At 38.1% G+C, this 17702-nt stretch overlaps 1 protein-coding gene across 1 annotated transcript in view; it reads right to left on the bottom strand.

Moving 5' to 3' along the window:
* LOC126163036 (esterase E4-like) overlaps positions 1–17702 on the bottom strand; it is a 121368-nt gene that overhangs the window by 8943 nt on the left and 94723 nt on the right. The window contains 2 exon segments of the mRNA XM_049919910.1: positions 5624–5756; positions 15183–15330. Of these exon segments, the coding sequence (XP_049775867.1) occupies positions 5624–5756; positions 15183–15330 (281 nt within the window).

Genomic DNA, 17702 nt, shown 5'->3' on the forward strand with positions numbered 1-17702 from the left:
CTTTGATTTTGAAGGATTAGTTCAACAAAAATTCATGCCACAGGGACAAATTGTTATCAATGGTAATATCGGGATGTGCTGCAATGCCTGCGAGAAAATGTGGGAAGGAAATGGCCTGAAATGTGGAGAGACAACTCATTGTCACTGTTGGTGCATGACTATTGCACAAAAAATGATGTCATTGTCTGTCTCATCATCTTTACTCTACAGATCTGGCCCTTGCGGACTTTTTTTATTTCCAAAGTTGAAAACCCTCCGCCACACACCGTCAGGTGGCTTGCGAAGTATGGATGTAGATGTAGATGTAGAAAGGATGAAGATTTGCAATGATACATGAGATAAAAGAAAATCTACAAATTGTGCGTCATGCAATCCAGCAAGAGGCATACCAAGACTGCTTCCAGAAGTAGAAACAGCATTGAGAGTGGTACATCAATTGTGGAGGAGATTATTTCAAAGGAGACCATGCACAATAAGAAAAGGTAAGCATAGAAAAATTTTGTGGGTCAAAGTTCTGGAATTTTTTGAACAGATCTTGTAATCTAGCATGCCATTATAGTAGAACCTCTATAAGAGGTGGTGGATCACATATGAATGTAAAGGAAGGGATTCTGTGTAAAGTTAGCAATGACATTATTTCATTACGTGAAGAAAAACATATAGAAGTATCAGCTACAGAGATGAGAAAGCCATGTTTGTTACAAAGACTTACTGCACTACATATTTACCATTCTCCCAGTGGTGACATAGATACATTAACAGCAAAACTAATCCAAGTATAAGACATAGTTAATCACCCTAATGGCAAAATTCTGATTTATGGAGATTTAAACATCAACACATTAAAGCCAGATGGGTTCTGCAACACATTTTAGGACATCATGTACAGCTATAGAATATCACCATTGATTAACACAGCCGCAAGGGTAACTGAGCATTCAGTATCAATCATTGTCCATATACTAACTGACTTGGAGAAAGAAAATTGTGTTGTTGTAGGTAATCTGGGCCTTTCAGATCATTCCACTCACTTCTTAAAATTAAACATAGCAAGCACAAAGGTTGAATTTACCATGCAAATGAACAATGAAACATGAGAAGAAGTATACATGGAAATAGTACAGATAGGAAGTTTTCAATGTTTCTATCGAAATTTAGGTTTGAAGAAGTGTTCCTGTAAGTACTGTGAGCCACTAAAACACAAAAAAGGTAAATGGGTGACCAAACGGATAAGGAAATCCTCTGCAACACTGAAACACTTCAGCAGCATACAAAACAACCGAAATGATGCTGCATATCATATATCGAAAAGTTTTAGTTACAACAAAAACGTCTAAAATGTTAAAATTATATAAAAGGCAAAAAACAATATAAAAGCTGCCTGGTATGTCACCAAACAGAAGACAAATATAAAAGAGACAAAACAGGTAAACATACAATTACGGCAAAATACATGATCTCGAAAAAACTGCACACTTCACAATCAGAATTTCAGGAACCCAGTTACCAAGCTACACAACAAATTTGACAAAATACAGCCTATACAAACACTGAACTATGTCCCAAACACAATTCTGCTTCAAGCCACCACTTCAGAAGAAAGAAGCTTTGTTCTTCAGAACCTAAAAACTAAAACCTCAATAGGTACAGATGAAATGCCTGTGTGGTTTCTGAAGGACTGCATAGACAGTATAAAAGACCCTTCACTCTACATCATAAATGAATCATTCACCGCAGGTTGCTTCCCAAAGGCTCTAAAGTATGCAAAGATCATGCCCCTACATAAAAATTATAGGCCCACCTCTTTACTGTCATCATTTTCAAAAGTAAGGGAACCCATAATGAAAATTGAACTCTTGGGATACCTAAAAAGCACAATCTTTTGTGTACAGAACAGTTTGGGTTCAGGCCTGGTAAAAGCACACAAACAGCTAAAGCTCATTTTACAAATGTTGTTCAGGAAGCACTATACAAAGGAAATCATATAACATGTATCTTCTTTGACTTCAGCACAGCCTTTAATACAGTAGGCAACACAATTGTGTTAAATAAACTGAAAGCTCTAGGTATAAGAGGGGTAGCAAATAAGTGGGTTCACTCATACCTAAAAAACAGAGAGCAATGGGTAGAGGTCTGACAAACATACTCCATTCATATCATAAAACACCTTTCTGACCCAGAATTCAGTAATATTGGAGTCTCCCAAGGAAGTATGCTTGACCTAACACTCTTCTTGGTATATAGCAATGATTTTTCTCAGAGTGTCAAACACAGTGAAACAGTATTGCATGCTGATGACAGCAACATACTGATCAGTGAAGCATCACCAAATATACTAGAGAACAAAGCTAAAGATACATTCATACATGTATGCAGATGGGTAGACAACAACAAATTAACTTTATATATTTAAAAAAGCAACAACAGTTTTAGTTTTCACATAAGCAGAAAACCCAAAAATAGCTTGTTAAAAGCGGAAGATTAACTCATAGAATACGTAACATAAACAAAATTTCTGGAGATGCATGTTGACGCACAACATAAATGGGACTGAGCGTTTTACTGCCCTTTGGAAATGAATAGCTTCATCATGATTTGCTCTTAGAATAGTAAATTCTGTGTGTAGTAGCTCATGCATCAGAACAACATATTTTGTGTATGTTCATTCTGTAATGAGTTGTGGGATACTGTTCTTGGGAACAAATGATCAGAACAGAAAAACAATCTTTAAGCTACAAGAAAGGGCTGTACAAATTATGACAAATAGTACCAAGAGAACTCATTGCACTGAGTTGTTTAAATCTATGGGGATCCTGACTGTTCCATGTGAGTATATATTGCAAACAGTAATCCACATTAAAAAAGACAGTGATTAGTACCCAATGAACAGGTCTCTACATGAACATGGTACCATATCCAGTCTACACCCACCTCTCAATAGAAAAAACAAAAACCCAAAATAGTGTGCTACATAATGGAATTAAACAATACAATAAACTACCGCAAGAGATCAAAGATAAAAGTGAAATACATGCCTTCAGGAATACCCCAAAAAATTATCTGTTGAAAGAGTGTTTTTATAACGTAAAGGCTTACGTAAAAATGATGTGTAAATTCTATTGACAATTGTGCTAATGATTAATTACTACAAATAAGAGGCATTTTACATGTTCAATAAAACAGTGAAATACAATGTCCAAATGGGTAACTCAGTAAGGCAAGTAATGTAAGTATCTATTTATGTATGTAATTTTCTATATTTATATGTCTCTGTGTCTGTATTTTATGTATTTATGTGTTGAAAACATTCACACAATTTATATTGCCTATAAACGGATAAATAAATAAAATACTGTCAAGTTGAAATTTATGTGAAATACTAGGGTTTATGGTCCCTTGGTGGTGTAAAAATATTTAAGCTTCTAAATGAATGCAATCAAAAGATATTGTCATTTATGTCACATATTTTCATACTCACAAACACACTCTTCAGAACCAATAGATACACTATCTACATGCATAATTAAATTTGCACAGAACTCTCAGAGTGCAAGTTCTATTCACACTTGTCCTGTTTTTTGTCTTGAGTTCTCCACCATTTTATTTCTCTGTTTTAACACGTTCTTCAGAAATTTCTCTATTTTTTAAGAACTGAATGTGACATCTCCTGTTGTTTTTTTATATAGTTACATTATTGATTTTTCAACATGGTACTGGATGATATTTTACTAAATTTTATACAGAAATAGTCAAAGCTGCAAGATTAATTTTTTATTTAATTGATGACTAGTTTTGGGTTACCTGAACTCATTTTCAAATCATCCAAATAAACAAAACAATATTTTCTGAAACAGGATATAAACTATGTCAAGATTGTACACACACTTGTAAGAAAGTCAGGTTTAACTATGAACAGAGACAGTGGCCTCTTAAGGCCATTGGAGGGGAACAGATTATGTGCCAGATCTAGGTTTTATCCATTCCTGTTCTTGTATTCCTTTCTCATTCATAAGAACACTAAATTGATACTACACTGCAGAGCAATTATCAAACTCTCTCACATTACAAATACCCAATCACAAGCAATTGAATTATAGACACCTATGTAGTAGCATACATCACTTGGGTTTGTCCTGATTAAGACAGAAGTACAAGTACATCATGGCATGGATTTCGCAGTACAATGAGAGAATTAGGGTTGTCAACCTGATGCATGGCCATCCAGTCATCATCAAAAACTGAATGAATTTGATTGGAACTGGGTCTGAGTCCACACATATCACAAACCGATATCCCTATGTCAGGCAGTACGTGGAAGGGTATGGAGGAGGGTGGGGGGAGGCGGGGGGCAAAGTAGCACCCACAAACCATTCTAGCTTAATTTGGAAACATGTGTTAGTGCATTGTTTACCGAAGTTAGCGATCAACTGTGAAGTACTACAATCAAAGAAACAGATGTACATCATCAGACAGTTTGTTCCTGAATGTTCATTGTGGCATATCAGGGGCCCCATTCCATGCTAAGTATGCATCTTTCACATGAGAGTACAATAACACTCTTCCTGAACATTGACCTGTTGGTGACCAAGATGTACTGCCACATGAAGCTTTCAGCAAATTCATACCCAGTCACTGGCGTGTGTCAGTGTGTATCAGATGACCTATTTCAATTCTTTGAGCATGCTAGTCTAGTGTTCTGTGGCCACACCAATGTATGTGACCTTTGACATATACTGAGCAGACATACATGTGTCAGGTGGCAACTACTGTGTCTCATACTGAGGAGGTAGTTTTGGATGGTATGGGCACTGGCCATTGTAGCAGTCCAGCATTGAAATGGCAAGAGGTTTACTGACCTGCACGCCATCTATCTGCTGTTACAGTTGATAATATTTCACAGTAGCCTCTGTAATTAACACGCTGTTTCCCACTGTGACTGCAATTGGGAGTGCTAGTTTTCCATGAGTCCAACACCCACATCTGCTCAATCTTGTCCCTTACATCAGGCTGCAAAGAGTGTGCACATTGTGCATGTAACTGTCATACTGACAGTCAGTACAAGACCTGGTGACATCTTAGTTATGGGACAAGCAAACTATAAGTTAACTTATTTTGCCCACTTTCACTCAATATGTGTTATGCCAGATGTTTCTGTGAAAATTTACATCAAGGAAGAATTTAATAATCCCTAACATTAAGAAACATGTAGTAATGGTGATATATGTCATCTATTCACGATTCTCTTATATAGGGCTGAGAATATTGAATATTGCCTCACAGTGTATGGTACTTATTCACTTATCAGGCTTGTTTTGAAAAATCATATGCAGCTCACAAATAGAAGTAACTATTACAGATACAATACAAGGTAAGAAAGGACTTGACATTGCCCATTACTCAGTCTAAGTGGGATGCAGACAGAAGTGTGATATGCAGATACAAAACACTGTGATGCTTCACACTGACAAGAAAAATATTGACTTTGTAAAATATTGAGTATATAATATGAAACTATAATATTATACATAAAACAGGCTCATGGAGAAACTAATTACCTAACTGATGTGCTTTTCATCAGGAAAGGTACTTACTAAAATTTATATCTTTGAATGGATAAACTTACCCAATTTTGATGAAATTTGTCCACATTTTTGTCATTCTTTTCACTGTTGTGTATTCAGGATCAGTTTTAATGAATTCTGGGAATCTTGCTGAGATGTAGAATAAATAAATGAGATCATCATGGTGAGAAATGCCTATGAGAGAAAAACAAACAAAGCATGAGTTAGAAACTGCATCTTAATAAAATATACATATCTTTTCTTTCCAACAAACATAAAAACATTTATAACTCATCTTTTAATGTACAGAAATGTGCGTGCCTTTTTAGTTGGTGACACATAGAGAGAGGTCTCTTATATGTAACATTACATCACAATTAGCATGTTAGACTGAGATTCAAGTGTGTGGTGTTTAAAGGGGGGGGGGGGGCAAAAAGAAAGAAAGAAAGAAAGAAAGACTGTTCTCAGAAACAAGTGAGACAGAAATTGCACTAGTAATAAATCACAAAGAAGATAGGGATGGTATTTCCAGAATAAATGTATTGCCATCAGTGAACAACAGCTTACACCGTGATGCCATTCCAGCCAACAGAATCAAAAGCAGACTGAATGGACTATCAGGATGGGACATGAAATAACTTCAATGAGTGGGTCACTCTTATGGTATAAATAAAGAAATATGAAGAAGTAAGCTTGGGCTTAAGTGAAATGAAGCACACAATAATCATGAAAATAAATCTCAGATTGGACCATAGGCTGCATTTGCTCTGGGTAAAATCAAGTGAAATTGTTCATCCATAAGTAATTAAATACTTACACTCTGGCTGAGTTTGTTAGTAGAAGGATAATAAAATGTTTGATGACTTGAGAGGAAGAAGTTGAGGTGTGATTCAGTTTATATCCCACAAAGAGGATGATCAAACAAATAAAATGATGAATTCCTGAAGAAGCCGAAAGAGAATACAGACTGTGGAAACTGAATTGAACAAACAATTTTAATGTGCAGTTTGTCTCACAAGGAGTGGGATACTAATCCACAATGACACTGCATAGGATGAAAGAGAAATACAGAAAGAGTACATTTACCATGTCTGTGTATAATAAAAGAAATGATGCTAAAAAAGAGCAAACAAGCTCTATGGTTCAACATGTAATCATTTCAAAAAGGTAACAATCATTGACATTCCAGCCCAAGATGCTGGAGCTGGTGGTCATGTGTGCATGAAGTACGCTTGCTTGAGAGAGAGAGAAAGAGAGAGAGTCTTTACTGATGAAGGTTGTGGCCAAAGGCTATATGTGAGTGTCTTTCAATTGTGCCTGTCTGCAACTTGACGTATCTTCTTTATGGTAAATAGCAATCCATCTTTTCCTACATTGTTAAAGCTGTAACAGTGACTGACATTAAAAATATGTTGGTCTGTAGCTACACCACAACTGTGTCCCACAGTAAACTTGTCACTGCAACACAGCTTGCCACACAGGGCATGGTCAACACCTAAATGGCTTAGGAAAATCACTTCTAAGCAAAACACTACTTGAGCCAGTAAAAAAATAAAAATAAAATAAGAAGTAAAGAATAAAACAGATTTAGGTGTGCAAATAAAACAATATATAGGCTTCAGTTTAAAGAGTCAGTACATGAAAGCTTCCAGCAGTGACCAAGCCTAACACTTGTTGGAGCTGGTCACAACAATTTGCAGTGAGCAGTAAAGAAAATGCAGTAGAAGAAGCAATAAGTATTCTCCCCATACCAAAAATGATTTGATATTGTTACATGTTAATGCACAATCCCTGACAAGTAAGCTTAATAAATTACAGTACTGGTCGGATAAAATTAACTGCAGCATACTATGTATTAATGAGCACTGGCTGCAAAACTAAGAAATAGACCATATGGCTACATTTTACCCTAAATTATTGTAGAACTAATATTGCACATGGTAGTGGGGCAATTTACATATAAGAAAATTTAAATTTGCAGCATTCAGTAATAAACTTAGGCAAGCACTACATTGAAGGTGCATTTGAGGCAGCAGCTATAATATTGCAAAACGCAAAAAATTATCATTGCATCTGCATACTGAATTCCAGCTTCTGATGAGGAAGTTCTAATAGATAAACTGAATGCATTAATCAAACAGTTCACTAAACACAAAAACCACAAAATTTTTATTGCATAAGACTTCAACATAGATGTAAGAGAAAGTAGAAGACATGTAAACGGCCTGATTAACTGACTAAAATCACTAAACTGCTACTGTATAAATGAAAATCCTATTAGGTTAGATGCATGCTTTGACAACATAATTAGTAATGTATATAGGTGTCAACTAGAATATGGTGTGATTAAGTTGCAGTTATCTAACCATGATGGGATATGCATCAGAATAGGCAGTATGAAACCTGAGAGCACTAAACAGTTAGTCACATATAGAATATTAATTGAGAGCAATACTGAGCAATTGATACATGAACTGAAGGTAATACATTGGTAGAATATACTGCATAAAATAAAAAAAATCTTGTTGAGGAGGGTTTCTCTATGTTTTTATCTAGAATTAAAAATGCAATACATAGGTACTACCTGCTTGTCACAAAAAGTGCCCCCCAGAAACAACAGAAACTTCAGCACTCTAACAAGTGGTACACTCCAAAACTTGAGCAAATAAAGATACAGCTTCTTATGCACAAAAATAATAGTGGTCAAAGGGAGGAAGCCAGGCAACACCATATTACCCTTAAGAAGCCGTACAAATATGAAGTAAAATCAGTTAAGTGTAAAATAAATGACTAATATATATCACAGACTCAAAAAACTGTTGTCAAGCAGCCTGGAATATTATAAAAAGTGAGATCAATATGGGCAAAGGGAAAACCACAGTCCCAATAGATTGCAATGCCTTTAATGAATACTTTATAAACTAATGAATACTTTATAAACTCTACCTGGTCCCATTCTTCATTTACTACAAATAATTCTATTAACTGTTCAGCTTCTATATCTCTGCATAAGCAACCAAAAAGTTCTGGTGAAAAATCACATCAAATAACATCTTCAGATCTATAAATAAATTTAAAAACTTAAAAACTCAAAAACAAAGGCTTACTATAGGCTTGTTAACAGTGTTATTAAATACATAGCTTTTTCAATCATGATGCCCCTAACATATCTTGCAAACTGTATTCTTGATGAAGGTGTGTTCCCCAAATATGTGAAAATGACAGTTACACTCCCATTTTATAACAAAGATGAAACATAAATGCCGAACAATTATAGACCCATATCAATACCATAGATTCCATTAAATCAAAAGTCATTGAAAACAGTATACATATGAAAGTTTACAATTTTGAAAGCACGCTGCAGGTTGTGCTTGCGTGAGTGTGTGTGTGCCCATGTGTATGTGTGTCTACTGCTGACAAAGGCCTTAAGGAGTGGTAAAGAAGAGGAGCAGAGAGGAGAAAAGAGAAATTGGGTGTTGCCAGAGAGTAAGCACAAGGAGGATATGGGACATGAATTGGGAGGATAGTGTAGCACAGAGGGGGCAGAAACTGTTCAGTAGAGGATGTGGGACAGCAGGTTATCTTAGATTGAGACTGCGATAATATCGGAAGCAGAGAATGTGTTGTAAGGATAACACCCATTTGCACAGTTCAGAAAAGCTTATGGGGGAGAAGAGGATCCAGATGGCCTAGGGTTGTGAAGCAGCCATTAAAACCAAACATTTTATGTTCGACTGCTTGCTATGCCACAGTGTGGTCCAATTTGCTCTTGGCCACATTTTGGCATGCCCATTCTTCATGGTGGACATTTGACTGGTAGCTAACCCAACATAAACAGCTGAGAGATGATTGCAGCTTGGGTGCTACATGACATGGTCACTTTCACAGGTGGCCCAGCCTCTGATGGGGCAGTATAAGCTTGTTACAGGACTGGGATAGGATGTGCTGGGTGGGTGGATTGGGTAGGTTTTGCACCTAGATCTACCACAAGGATATGATCCCTGTAGCAATAGGTTGGGATTGGAAGTGGCATAGGGATGGACTAGGATGTAGTGGAGGCAGTGTGGGTGATGGAACACCATTTTTCTAGGGAAAGATCTTGGGTAAGATGTCCTTCATTTCAGGGAATGATGACAGATAATCAATGCCTTGACAAAGTATTTAGTTCAGTTGTTCCAGTCTGGGTTGGTGTTGGGTGGTTCTTGGGGTTGATGAGAGGATTAGGGGTGTGTGTGAATATGGCACGAGAACTCTATTTGCAGACTAGGTCTGCGGGACAGTGCCTGTCTGTGAAGGCCTTGGTGAGACCTTCAGCATATTGAGTAATGAGTTCTTGTCACTGCAGATACACCATTCACAGGTGGCCAGGTAGTATGGGAGAGATTTTTTGGTGTGGAAGGAATGGCAACTGTCAAAATACAGGTACTGTTGGTGGTTTCTGGGTTTAATGTCGACAGAGGCATGGTCAGAGCCTTCAAAGAAGAGGAGGTTAACGTCCAGGGAGGTGGCACACCAGGTTGAGGAAGACCAGCAGCTGGGACAGAAGGTTTGAAGTTGTGAAGGAATGAGTAAAGGTTGTCTCAGCCATGAGCCTAAATCACACACCACACCAGGTTGAGGAAGACCAGCAGCTGGGACAGAAGGTTTGAAGTTGTGAAGGAATGAGTAAAGGTTGTCTCAGCCATGAGCCTAAATCATGAAGATATCATCAATGAGCTTTAGGGTTTTGGGAATCCAGGAGAGCTTCCTTCAGATGGCCCATAAACAGATTGTCATAGGACAGTATCATCCAAGTGCCCATGGCTACACTGTGGATTTGTTTGTATACCTTCCCTTCAAAGAAGAAGTAGTTATGGGTGACAATTAAGTTAGTAAAGTGTATGAGGAATGAGGTAGAGGGTTTGGAGTCTGAAGGATATTGGGAAAGGTAGTGTTCAATAGGTATTGGAGGTTATGCTGGACTAATGGGATGATATCACTGTAAGTGGAGGAGTCAGACAATTGGCAGCTAGTCAGTGACTCCTTAGCAGAAGGCCTTTGCCTGTTGTCTAGTCCAACATAACATCCAATACCTGCTTAAAGCCTTTGCCCCTTCGCAGAACCTCTCGCCTGAATTCATTTCCCTCCATACCCCCTTGACATCCCACACACCTGCCTTCTAAATATTCCCCAAAATCCACAAACCCAGCTATCCTTGATGTCCCATATTAGATGGTTATTGTGCCCCAACTGAAAGAATTTCAGCCCTCATTGACCAGCACCTCCAACCAATTGTCCAAAATCTAGTCTCCAATGTCAAAAATACCAACCACTTCCTTCACCAACTTTCCACCATCTCTGTCTCTTCACTTCCTGGATTCCTATTTGTCAGTGCTGATGCCACTTCCCTATACATAAAAATCCCTCACACCCATAGTCTTGCTGATTTTGAACACAACCTCTCACAACGTCCTTCAGACTCGAAACACGCTACCTCATTCCTCATATGCCTTATAACTTAATCCTAACATACAACTATTTCATGAAACTCTTTCAGTGGGGGCACAATAACCATCTTAACATGGGACTATTTGAAGGGAACAGTGTAGCAATGGGCACTTGAATGCCACCCTTCTATGACAACCTTTTTACAGGCCACCTAGCGGAAGCCTTTCTAGATTCCCAAAACCGCAAAGCCCTGGTCTGGTTCAGGTTCACTGATGATATCTTCATGATCTGGGCTCAGGGCCGAGTCAACCTTTCCTCATTCCTTCACAACCTCAACACATTCTCTCCCATACGCTTCACCTGGTCTTCCTCAACTTGGTGTGCCACCTTCCTGGATATTGTCCTCCTCTTCTCTGAAGGCTCTGACCGCACCTCTGTCCACATTAAAGCCACACACCACTAACAGTACCTGTATTTTGACAGTTGCCATTTCTTCCACACTAAAATATCTCTCCCATATTGCCAGCCACCTGGGAATGGTGTCCCTGGAGTGGCAAGACCTCATTGCCCAATATGCTGAAGTCTCAACAAGGCCTTCACAGACAGGCCCTGTCCCCCAGACCTAGTTCACAAAAAGAGTTCCCATGCCACATTCCTACACACCCCTAATCCTCCCACAACCCCCAAGAACCAGCTACAAAGGAGCATCCTCTTTCATCACCTGCTACAGCTAGGAATGGAACAACTGAACTAAATCCTTCATCAGGGCTTTGATTACCTATCATCATGCCCTAAAATGAGGGACATTGTACCTGAGGTGTTTCCCCCCAAAAGTGGTGTTCCATCACCCACACAACCTTCACATCATCCTAGTCCATTCCTATGCTGCTCCCAATCCCAGCTCCTTGCCACAGGGATCCCTGTGGTAGACTTAGGTGTAAGACCTGCTCAATCCAACCACCCAGCACTTCTTTTCCAGTCCTGCTACAGGCTACATCAGCAGCTAGGCCACCTGTGAAAGCAACCATGTCATATACCGGCTGGGCTGCAATCATTGCACACATTTTTGTATTGGTATGACTAACAACCAGCTATGTACCAGGAGGAATGACCACTGCCAAACTGTGGCCAAGAGCAAAGTGGACCACCCTATGGCACAATCCTAGACCATCTGGATCCTTCTCTCCACCACCACCTTCACTGAACTGCAAAACACATTCTCTGATCCTGAAAACACATAGTTGCCACACCCTCCATCCAACAGTTGCCACTCCCTCTGTCCTATAACATCTTCCCTATTCACATTCCCTCACCCTCATTGTGCTTGCTTCCTGCCAAAGCACCCAGAAGTCTTTCTGCTCACTGCTCCTCTCCTTTTCCACTGCTCATTTTCACCCACCTCCCTCCTTCCTCTACAGCCACCCAACGCTGCCCTTGGCAGCCTTGCCCTGAAGTCTTCTAGTCCCTGCACACTCCACTAGACAGTACTCTTCTCTCTGCCCACCCATTGTACTCTGATATCACTCCCCCTTGCCTCCCAATCCCTAACTGCTACTTTCATTCAACACATCAATTGTAGTCTGGCAAGAGCAGCTGTAGATAGTGGTCATGTGTGTGTGAGGTGTGCCTGCTTGTGTCATGTAGTGTGATTTACTTTCTTTGTTGAAGAAGTTTGTAGCTGAAAGCTCTCTGTGTAACTGTCTTTTCATTGTGCCTGTCTGTAAACAATGCTTCATCTGTACAGTGAGTAGCAATATATCCTTTTCATAACTGTTGATATTCCAACATGGACTTTACATCGTTTGATTTAGACTGTCATTCACCTGCAGCTGATTCATGTGTGGTATGAAGAAACACACAAAACTGTAGCAAATTTAACTGACTTTTGATTAAACATTTTCTTGGATTGAGTACTCACTCACACACACACACACACACACACACACACACACACAGTTATGTTGTTACTTGTACAATGTTAAATACATCAGAGCAATGAGACATCCATAACCAACTGTAAAAGGTTTTTTTCATGTATGTGTTTGATGTGTCTGTCATTAGAAACTGACTTCATTAAAATAATGCAAACAAACTGCCAAAAACAATAATCAAGTTGGCTAGCATTCTAGAAATCAGCTACTCTCTGACTAAAAAACTCAAAGTGAACAATTTCCAGATCATAATTTTTGGCAATGTAATAACAGCTTCTACAGCATTTGCCAGCATAATAATAGCTTCTACAGCATTTGCCAGCATAATAATAGCTTCTACAGCATTAATGAATATCTGGAAGACTGCTCATGGCTGCAGGTTCTCCTTCATAATCTCCATATGTTAAAAAGGTTCTGCATAATTGCATTTGTATGTGTTTACAGTTCTTGTTTATGCTCATATCCTGACCACTAGTGCATAGAGTCTATTTATGTGAGCGCAACTGTTTATCTTTGTCTTCTTTGTGGTGGTAGTATTCTTTGCATTGTTTTTGTTGCATGTGAAAAGTCAGCTGTCATAAAGAAAGCCAGTTAGTTTAATTAATAAAATAAGTTCATACACAGCTTTATTAATCTCTCTTAGTAAATCTTCACTATTCGCATCACCCTACACAGAAATTTATTATTACCAGGATGTTAAACAATGGATACTCCAGGTTTGAGTATCAACAATGTAAGGAAGAAGTAGATTGCTGCTTACCCATAAGGTGACACATTAAGTTGCGTCAGGCACAAATAAATGTTAAGTTGCAGACGGGCGCAAATAAAATACACTTACACATTAGCTTTTGGCCATAGCCTTCATCAGAAAAAGAGAACACACATTTATTCACATAAGCAAGCACATCTCATGCATACATGACCACCATCTCTGGTGATTCAGACTAGAATGCCACTTATTCCGATCCAAGTGGCTGGAGTCGGCAGCTGCGTGTGTGTGATGAGTGCCTGCTTGTGTGAGTGAATGATGTGTGTCTCTCTTTACTGATGAATGTTGTGGCCAAAACCTTTATGTAAATGTCTTTTAATTGTGCATGTCTGCAACTTGACATGCCTTCTTAACAGTAAATAGAAATTTGTCTTTTCCTATATTGTTGACATTCCTGTCTGGAGTTTCCATTGTTTGATTAAGTAGTATATTGTTTATTTTACTAGACTCATCACGATGTGTTGATTAGAAAGCTTCCAAACTACATGTAATGTTACAAATTTTGTGTGCTTAGATTTTGTACATGAATGTAAATATATAAAATTAAGTAGTATATTATGTCTAAAAAGAAAGATGATGAGACTTACCAAACAAAAGCGCTGGCAGGTCGATAGACACACAAACAAACACAAACATACACACAAAATTCTAGGTTTCGCAACCAACAAATGTCTGCTTGTGTCTGTGTATATGCGGATGGATATGTGTGTGTGTGCGAGTGTATACCTGTCCTTTTTTCCCCCTAAGGTAAGTCTTTCCGCTCCTGGGATTGGAATGACTCCTTACCCTCTCCCTTAAAACCCAAATCCTTTTGTCTTTCCCTCTCCTTCCCTCTTTCCTGACGAGGCAACCGTTGGTTGCGAAAGCTAGAATTTTGTGTGTATGTTTGTGTTTGTTTGTGTGTCTATCGACCTGCCAGCGCTTTTGTTTGGTAAGTCTCATCATCTTTCTTTTTAGACATATTTTTCCCATGTGGAATGTTTCCCTCTATTATATTCATATCATTAAGTAGTATATTATTTATTTTATTAGAGTCATCAAAATGTGTTGATTATAAAGCTTCTTGAATGTGATAAAATGGGAACATTATGAATAAATAAAAAGATTTTTTACAGAACCTGAAGTTTCCTCTGAATGCTGGACTGTGCAGGGTATGAAGAATGAGTAAATGAATGTGTGAGTTGTACTGTTCCTTAATGAGAGTAAGAATTTCCAAATATAAATTTCCCAGTATAATTTGAGAAGAATGTGTACTGACATTAGAGCATTTATTTATTGCCATATGTGTTTTCCAAGCAGAGCTGTTTGAAGCTTGGTATATACCACATGAGAATAATATTATGTTTCATTTTAGAACTGTAAAAGAAATTTCAATGACTTGTAAAGTCTTTAATTATTAGCTGAATTACCTTTGGATCAAAATTTGCTGCAAAGACTACCCAAAAATAATATGTACATTACAGCTATATTTTATTGAAACAAGGTATTTACCATATGGAGTTTGAGTTCCTGGTGAGTACAACCAGCTGTACCTGCCTGCATACGTGAAGTGGTAATAGTACACAGGTGCTGAACTCAGCTGAGCTACTATCTTGGCAGCACGGTCCGTAGGGAATATTATAAGTGCATCAGAATATGCCTGTAAAAGGGAAACAAAAAAGAAAATAGACCACAATATAAATTAAAAATTTCTGTTGTAAATAAAAGAAAATAATAGAAGTAAAATTTAATGATGATCGAAATTTTCAAATTAAAATAACAGACAAAAATGAGGATAGGTGAGCCCTCACAGGCAGCTGGTTGGCTGGTTGGTGCATGGCTTACAAACAAATGTTACAGCACAGAAAATGTCACCAACTTTAAAGCTACCACTCTGTTTATTTTGCTCTTTATCGAAAACACACATCTAAACTCAGTCCCCATGACCACAATGATGATGTTTATTTATGAGTGAGTGCGTGGAATGATCAGTGTGTACAGAGGAAAGACATACATTGTTATATATGTGGGACAAAGAGGAGCTAGGGAGACAACAGAAAGCAGAAGATGAGGAGATAGGTAGCACTAAGTATCAGTAGCAAAATGACAATTAATTAAAAATTACAGGAGCTTCTTCAAAACAATTATAGTTTTACTGGGCTAAGCAAAACATCTGAATTGCTTTTTCCAAGTAAATCAGACAATGGAAAATCCAGAACAGAATGTAATAATATTGTGAAAAGGAAAGTGGAGATGCTGAGTCGCGACAGCCACAACAAAATGACTGTCACAAATATAGCTTTCGGCCAGTGGCCTCAGTTGCCTGAGACTGCAGTCGTGTGTGAGTGAGTTGTGTTTGTATGAGTTTGTATGTGTGTGTTTGTGATCTAATTTTGATGAAGTCCTTACTGGCAGAAAGCTATATCTGTGACAGTCTTTTTCCAAATAACCCATTCAAGCAACATCCATTTGCTCCCCAAAACTAGAAAGTCAAGTGTTAACAACAAATTCAGGATGCCTAGCCACATGCCTTTAAAATATTCACTAATGGATGAAAAATAATTGATCAATCATATGTAGGTAGTGCCTTCTTCTACCTTGATCTTCAAACACAATGATCATGGTTTTCTAAAACACTGCTCATTTGAAACCCAACTTGCACTATTCTCATTTGACATATTAAAAGCTTTGGATCAAGGTAACCAGATAGATGCAGTGCTTCTTTATTTCTGAATAGCATTTGACTCAGTACTGCACCTATACTTACTGTCAAAAGTACGATAATATGGGATATTGAATGAAATTTGTGACTGTATTGGGGATGTTTCAGGAGGGAGGACACAGCATGTTATCTTGGATAGAGAATCATTGTCAGATGTTGAAGTAACTAGTCAGGTATTGATAAGATTTCAACATAGTGCAGAGATTGGCAAATTGCTCTAAATGTTCAGAAATCTAAAATTTTGCACTTCAGAAGATGAAAAAATGTAGTATCATATGACTATAATACCAGTGAGACACTGCTGGAATCAACCAACTCATACAAGTACCTGGGTATAGCACTTTGCAGGGATGTGAAATGGAATGATCACATAGATTTAGTCATGGGTAAAGCTGGTGGTAGATTTTGGTTTATTGATAGAATACCGAGGAAGTGCAATCAGTCTACAAAGAAGATTATTTACAAATCACTTGTGTGATCCATCCTAGAATATTGTTCACATGTTGGGACCCTTACCAGATAGGAATAACAGCAGATATTGAACATTTACAGTGAAGGGCAGAATGAATTGTCACAGGTTTCTTTAATCCATGGGAGAGTGTCACAGAGATACTGAAGGACCTGAAATGGCAGACTCTTGAGGACAGACATAAACTATCCTGAGAAAGTCTATTAACAAAGTTTCAAGAACCAGCTTTAAAAGATTGATTACCCTAGGGGTATACTACAACCCCCAATATATCGCTCAAACAGGGATCGTCAGGATAAGATTAGAATAATTACTGCATGCACAGAGGCATTCAAACGATCATACATGAATGGAACAGGACAGTGGGATGTATCCTCTGCCATGCACCTCACAATTGTTTGCAGAGTATAGATTTAGATGTCGATGTAGATACTTCCTCTACGCATTGAAATTTACCTCAGAGGAAATGATCACCATTCAACTTTTCAAGTTTATGAGGATGATTGGACTGAAAATGGTCTTGATCATAGTTGATTTATTAAATATATTACCAGCTCTCTACACACCAGACATGCAGAGGGATAACAACATTAATTTCATGAACATCATGTAGAAGCTTGCTGAGCTGGAGTGCTATGGAACTTCAGTGAACTTCCTCTGACAAAAGGAATATGTGGATCTTCTAGCAAAGGATGCATTTGGTCTTGTTAAATATCAACACTGTCATGCATTTCTAGGTATTGGTTGAGATGAGTCTTTGTCATTTTTTGTGCCAAGAAACATGTTCTGAAGTTTGTTCTAGCATATCAGATTCTAAACATATAAGTGTTACTGCTGTTCT

Source organism: Schistocerca cancellata, chromosome 2 (assembly GCF_023864275.1).
Source record: "Schistocerca cancellata isolate TAMUIC-IGC-003103 chromosome 2, iqSchCanc2.1, whole genome shotgun sequence".
NCBI classification, from domain to species: Eukaryota; Metazoa; Arthropoda; class Insecta; order Orthoptera; family Acrididae; genus Schistocerca; species Schistocerca cancellata.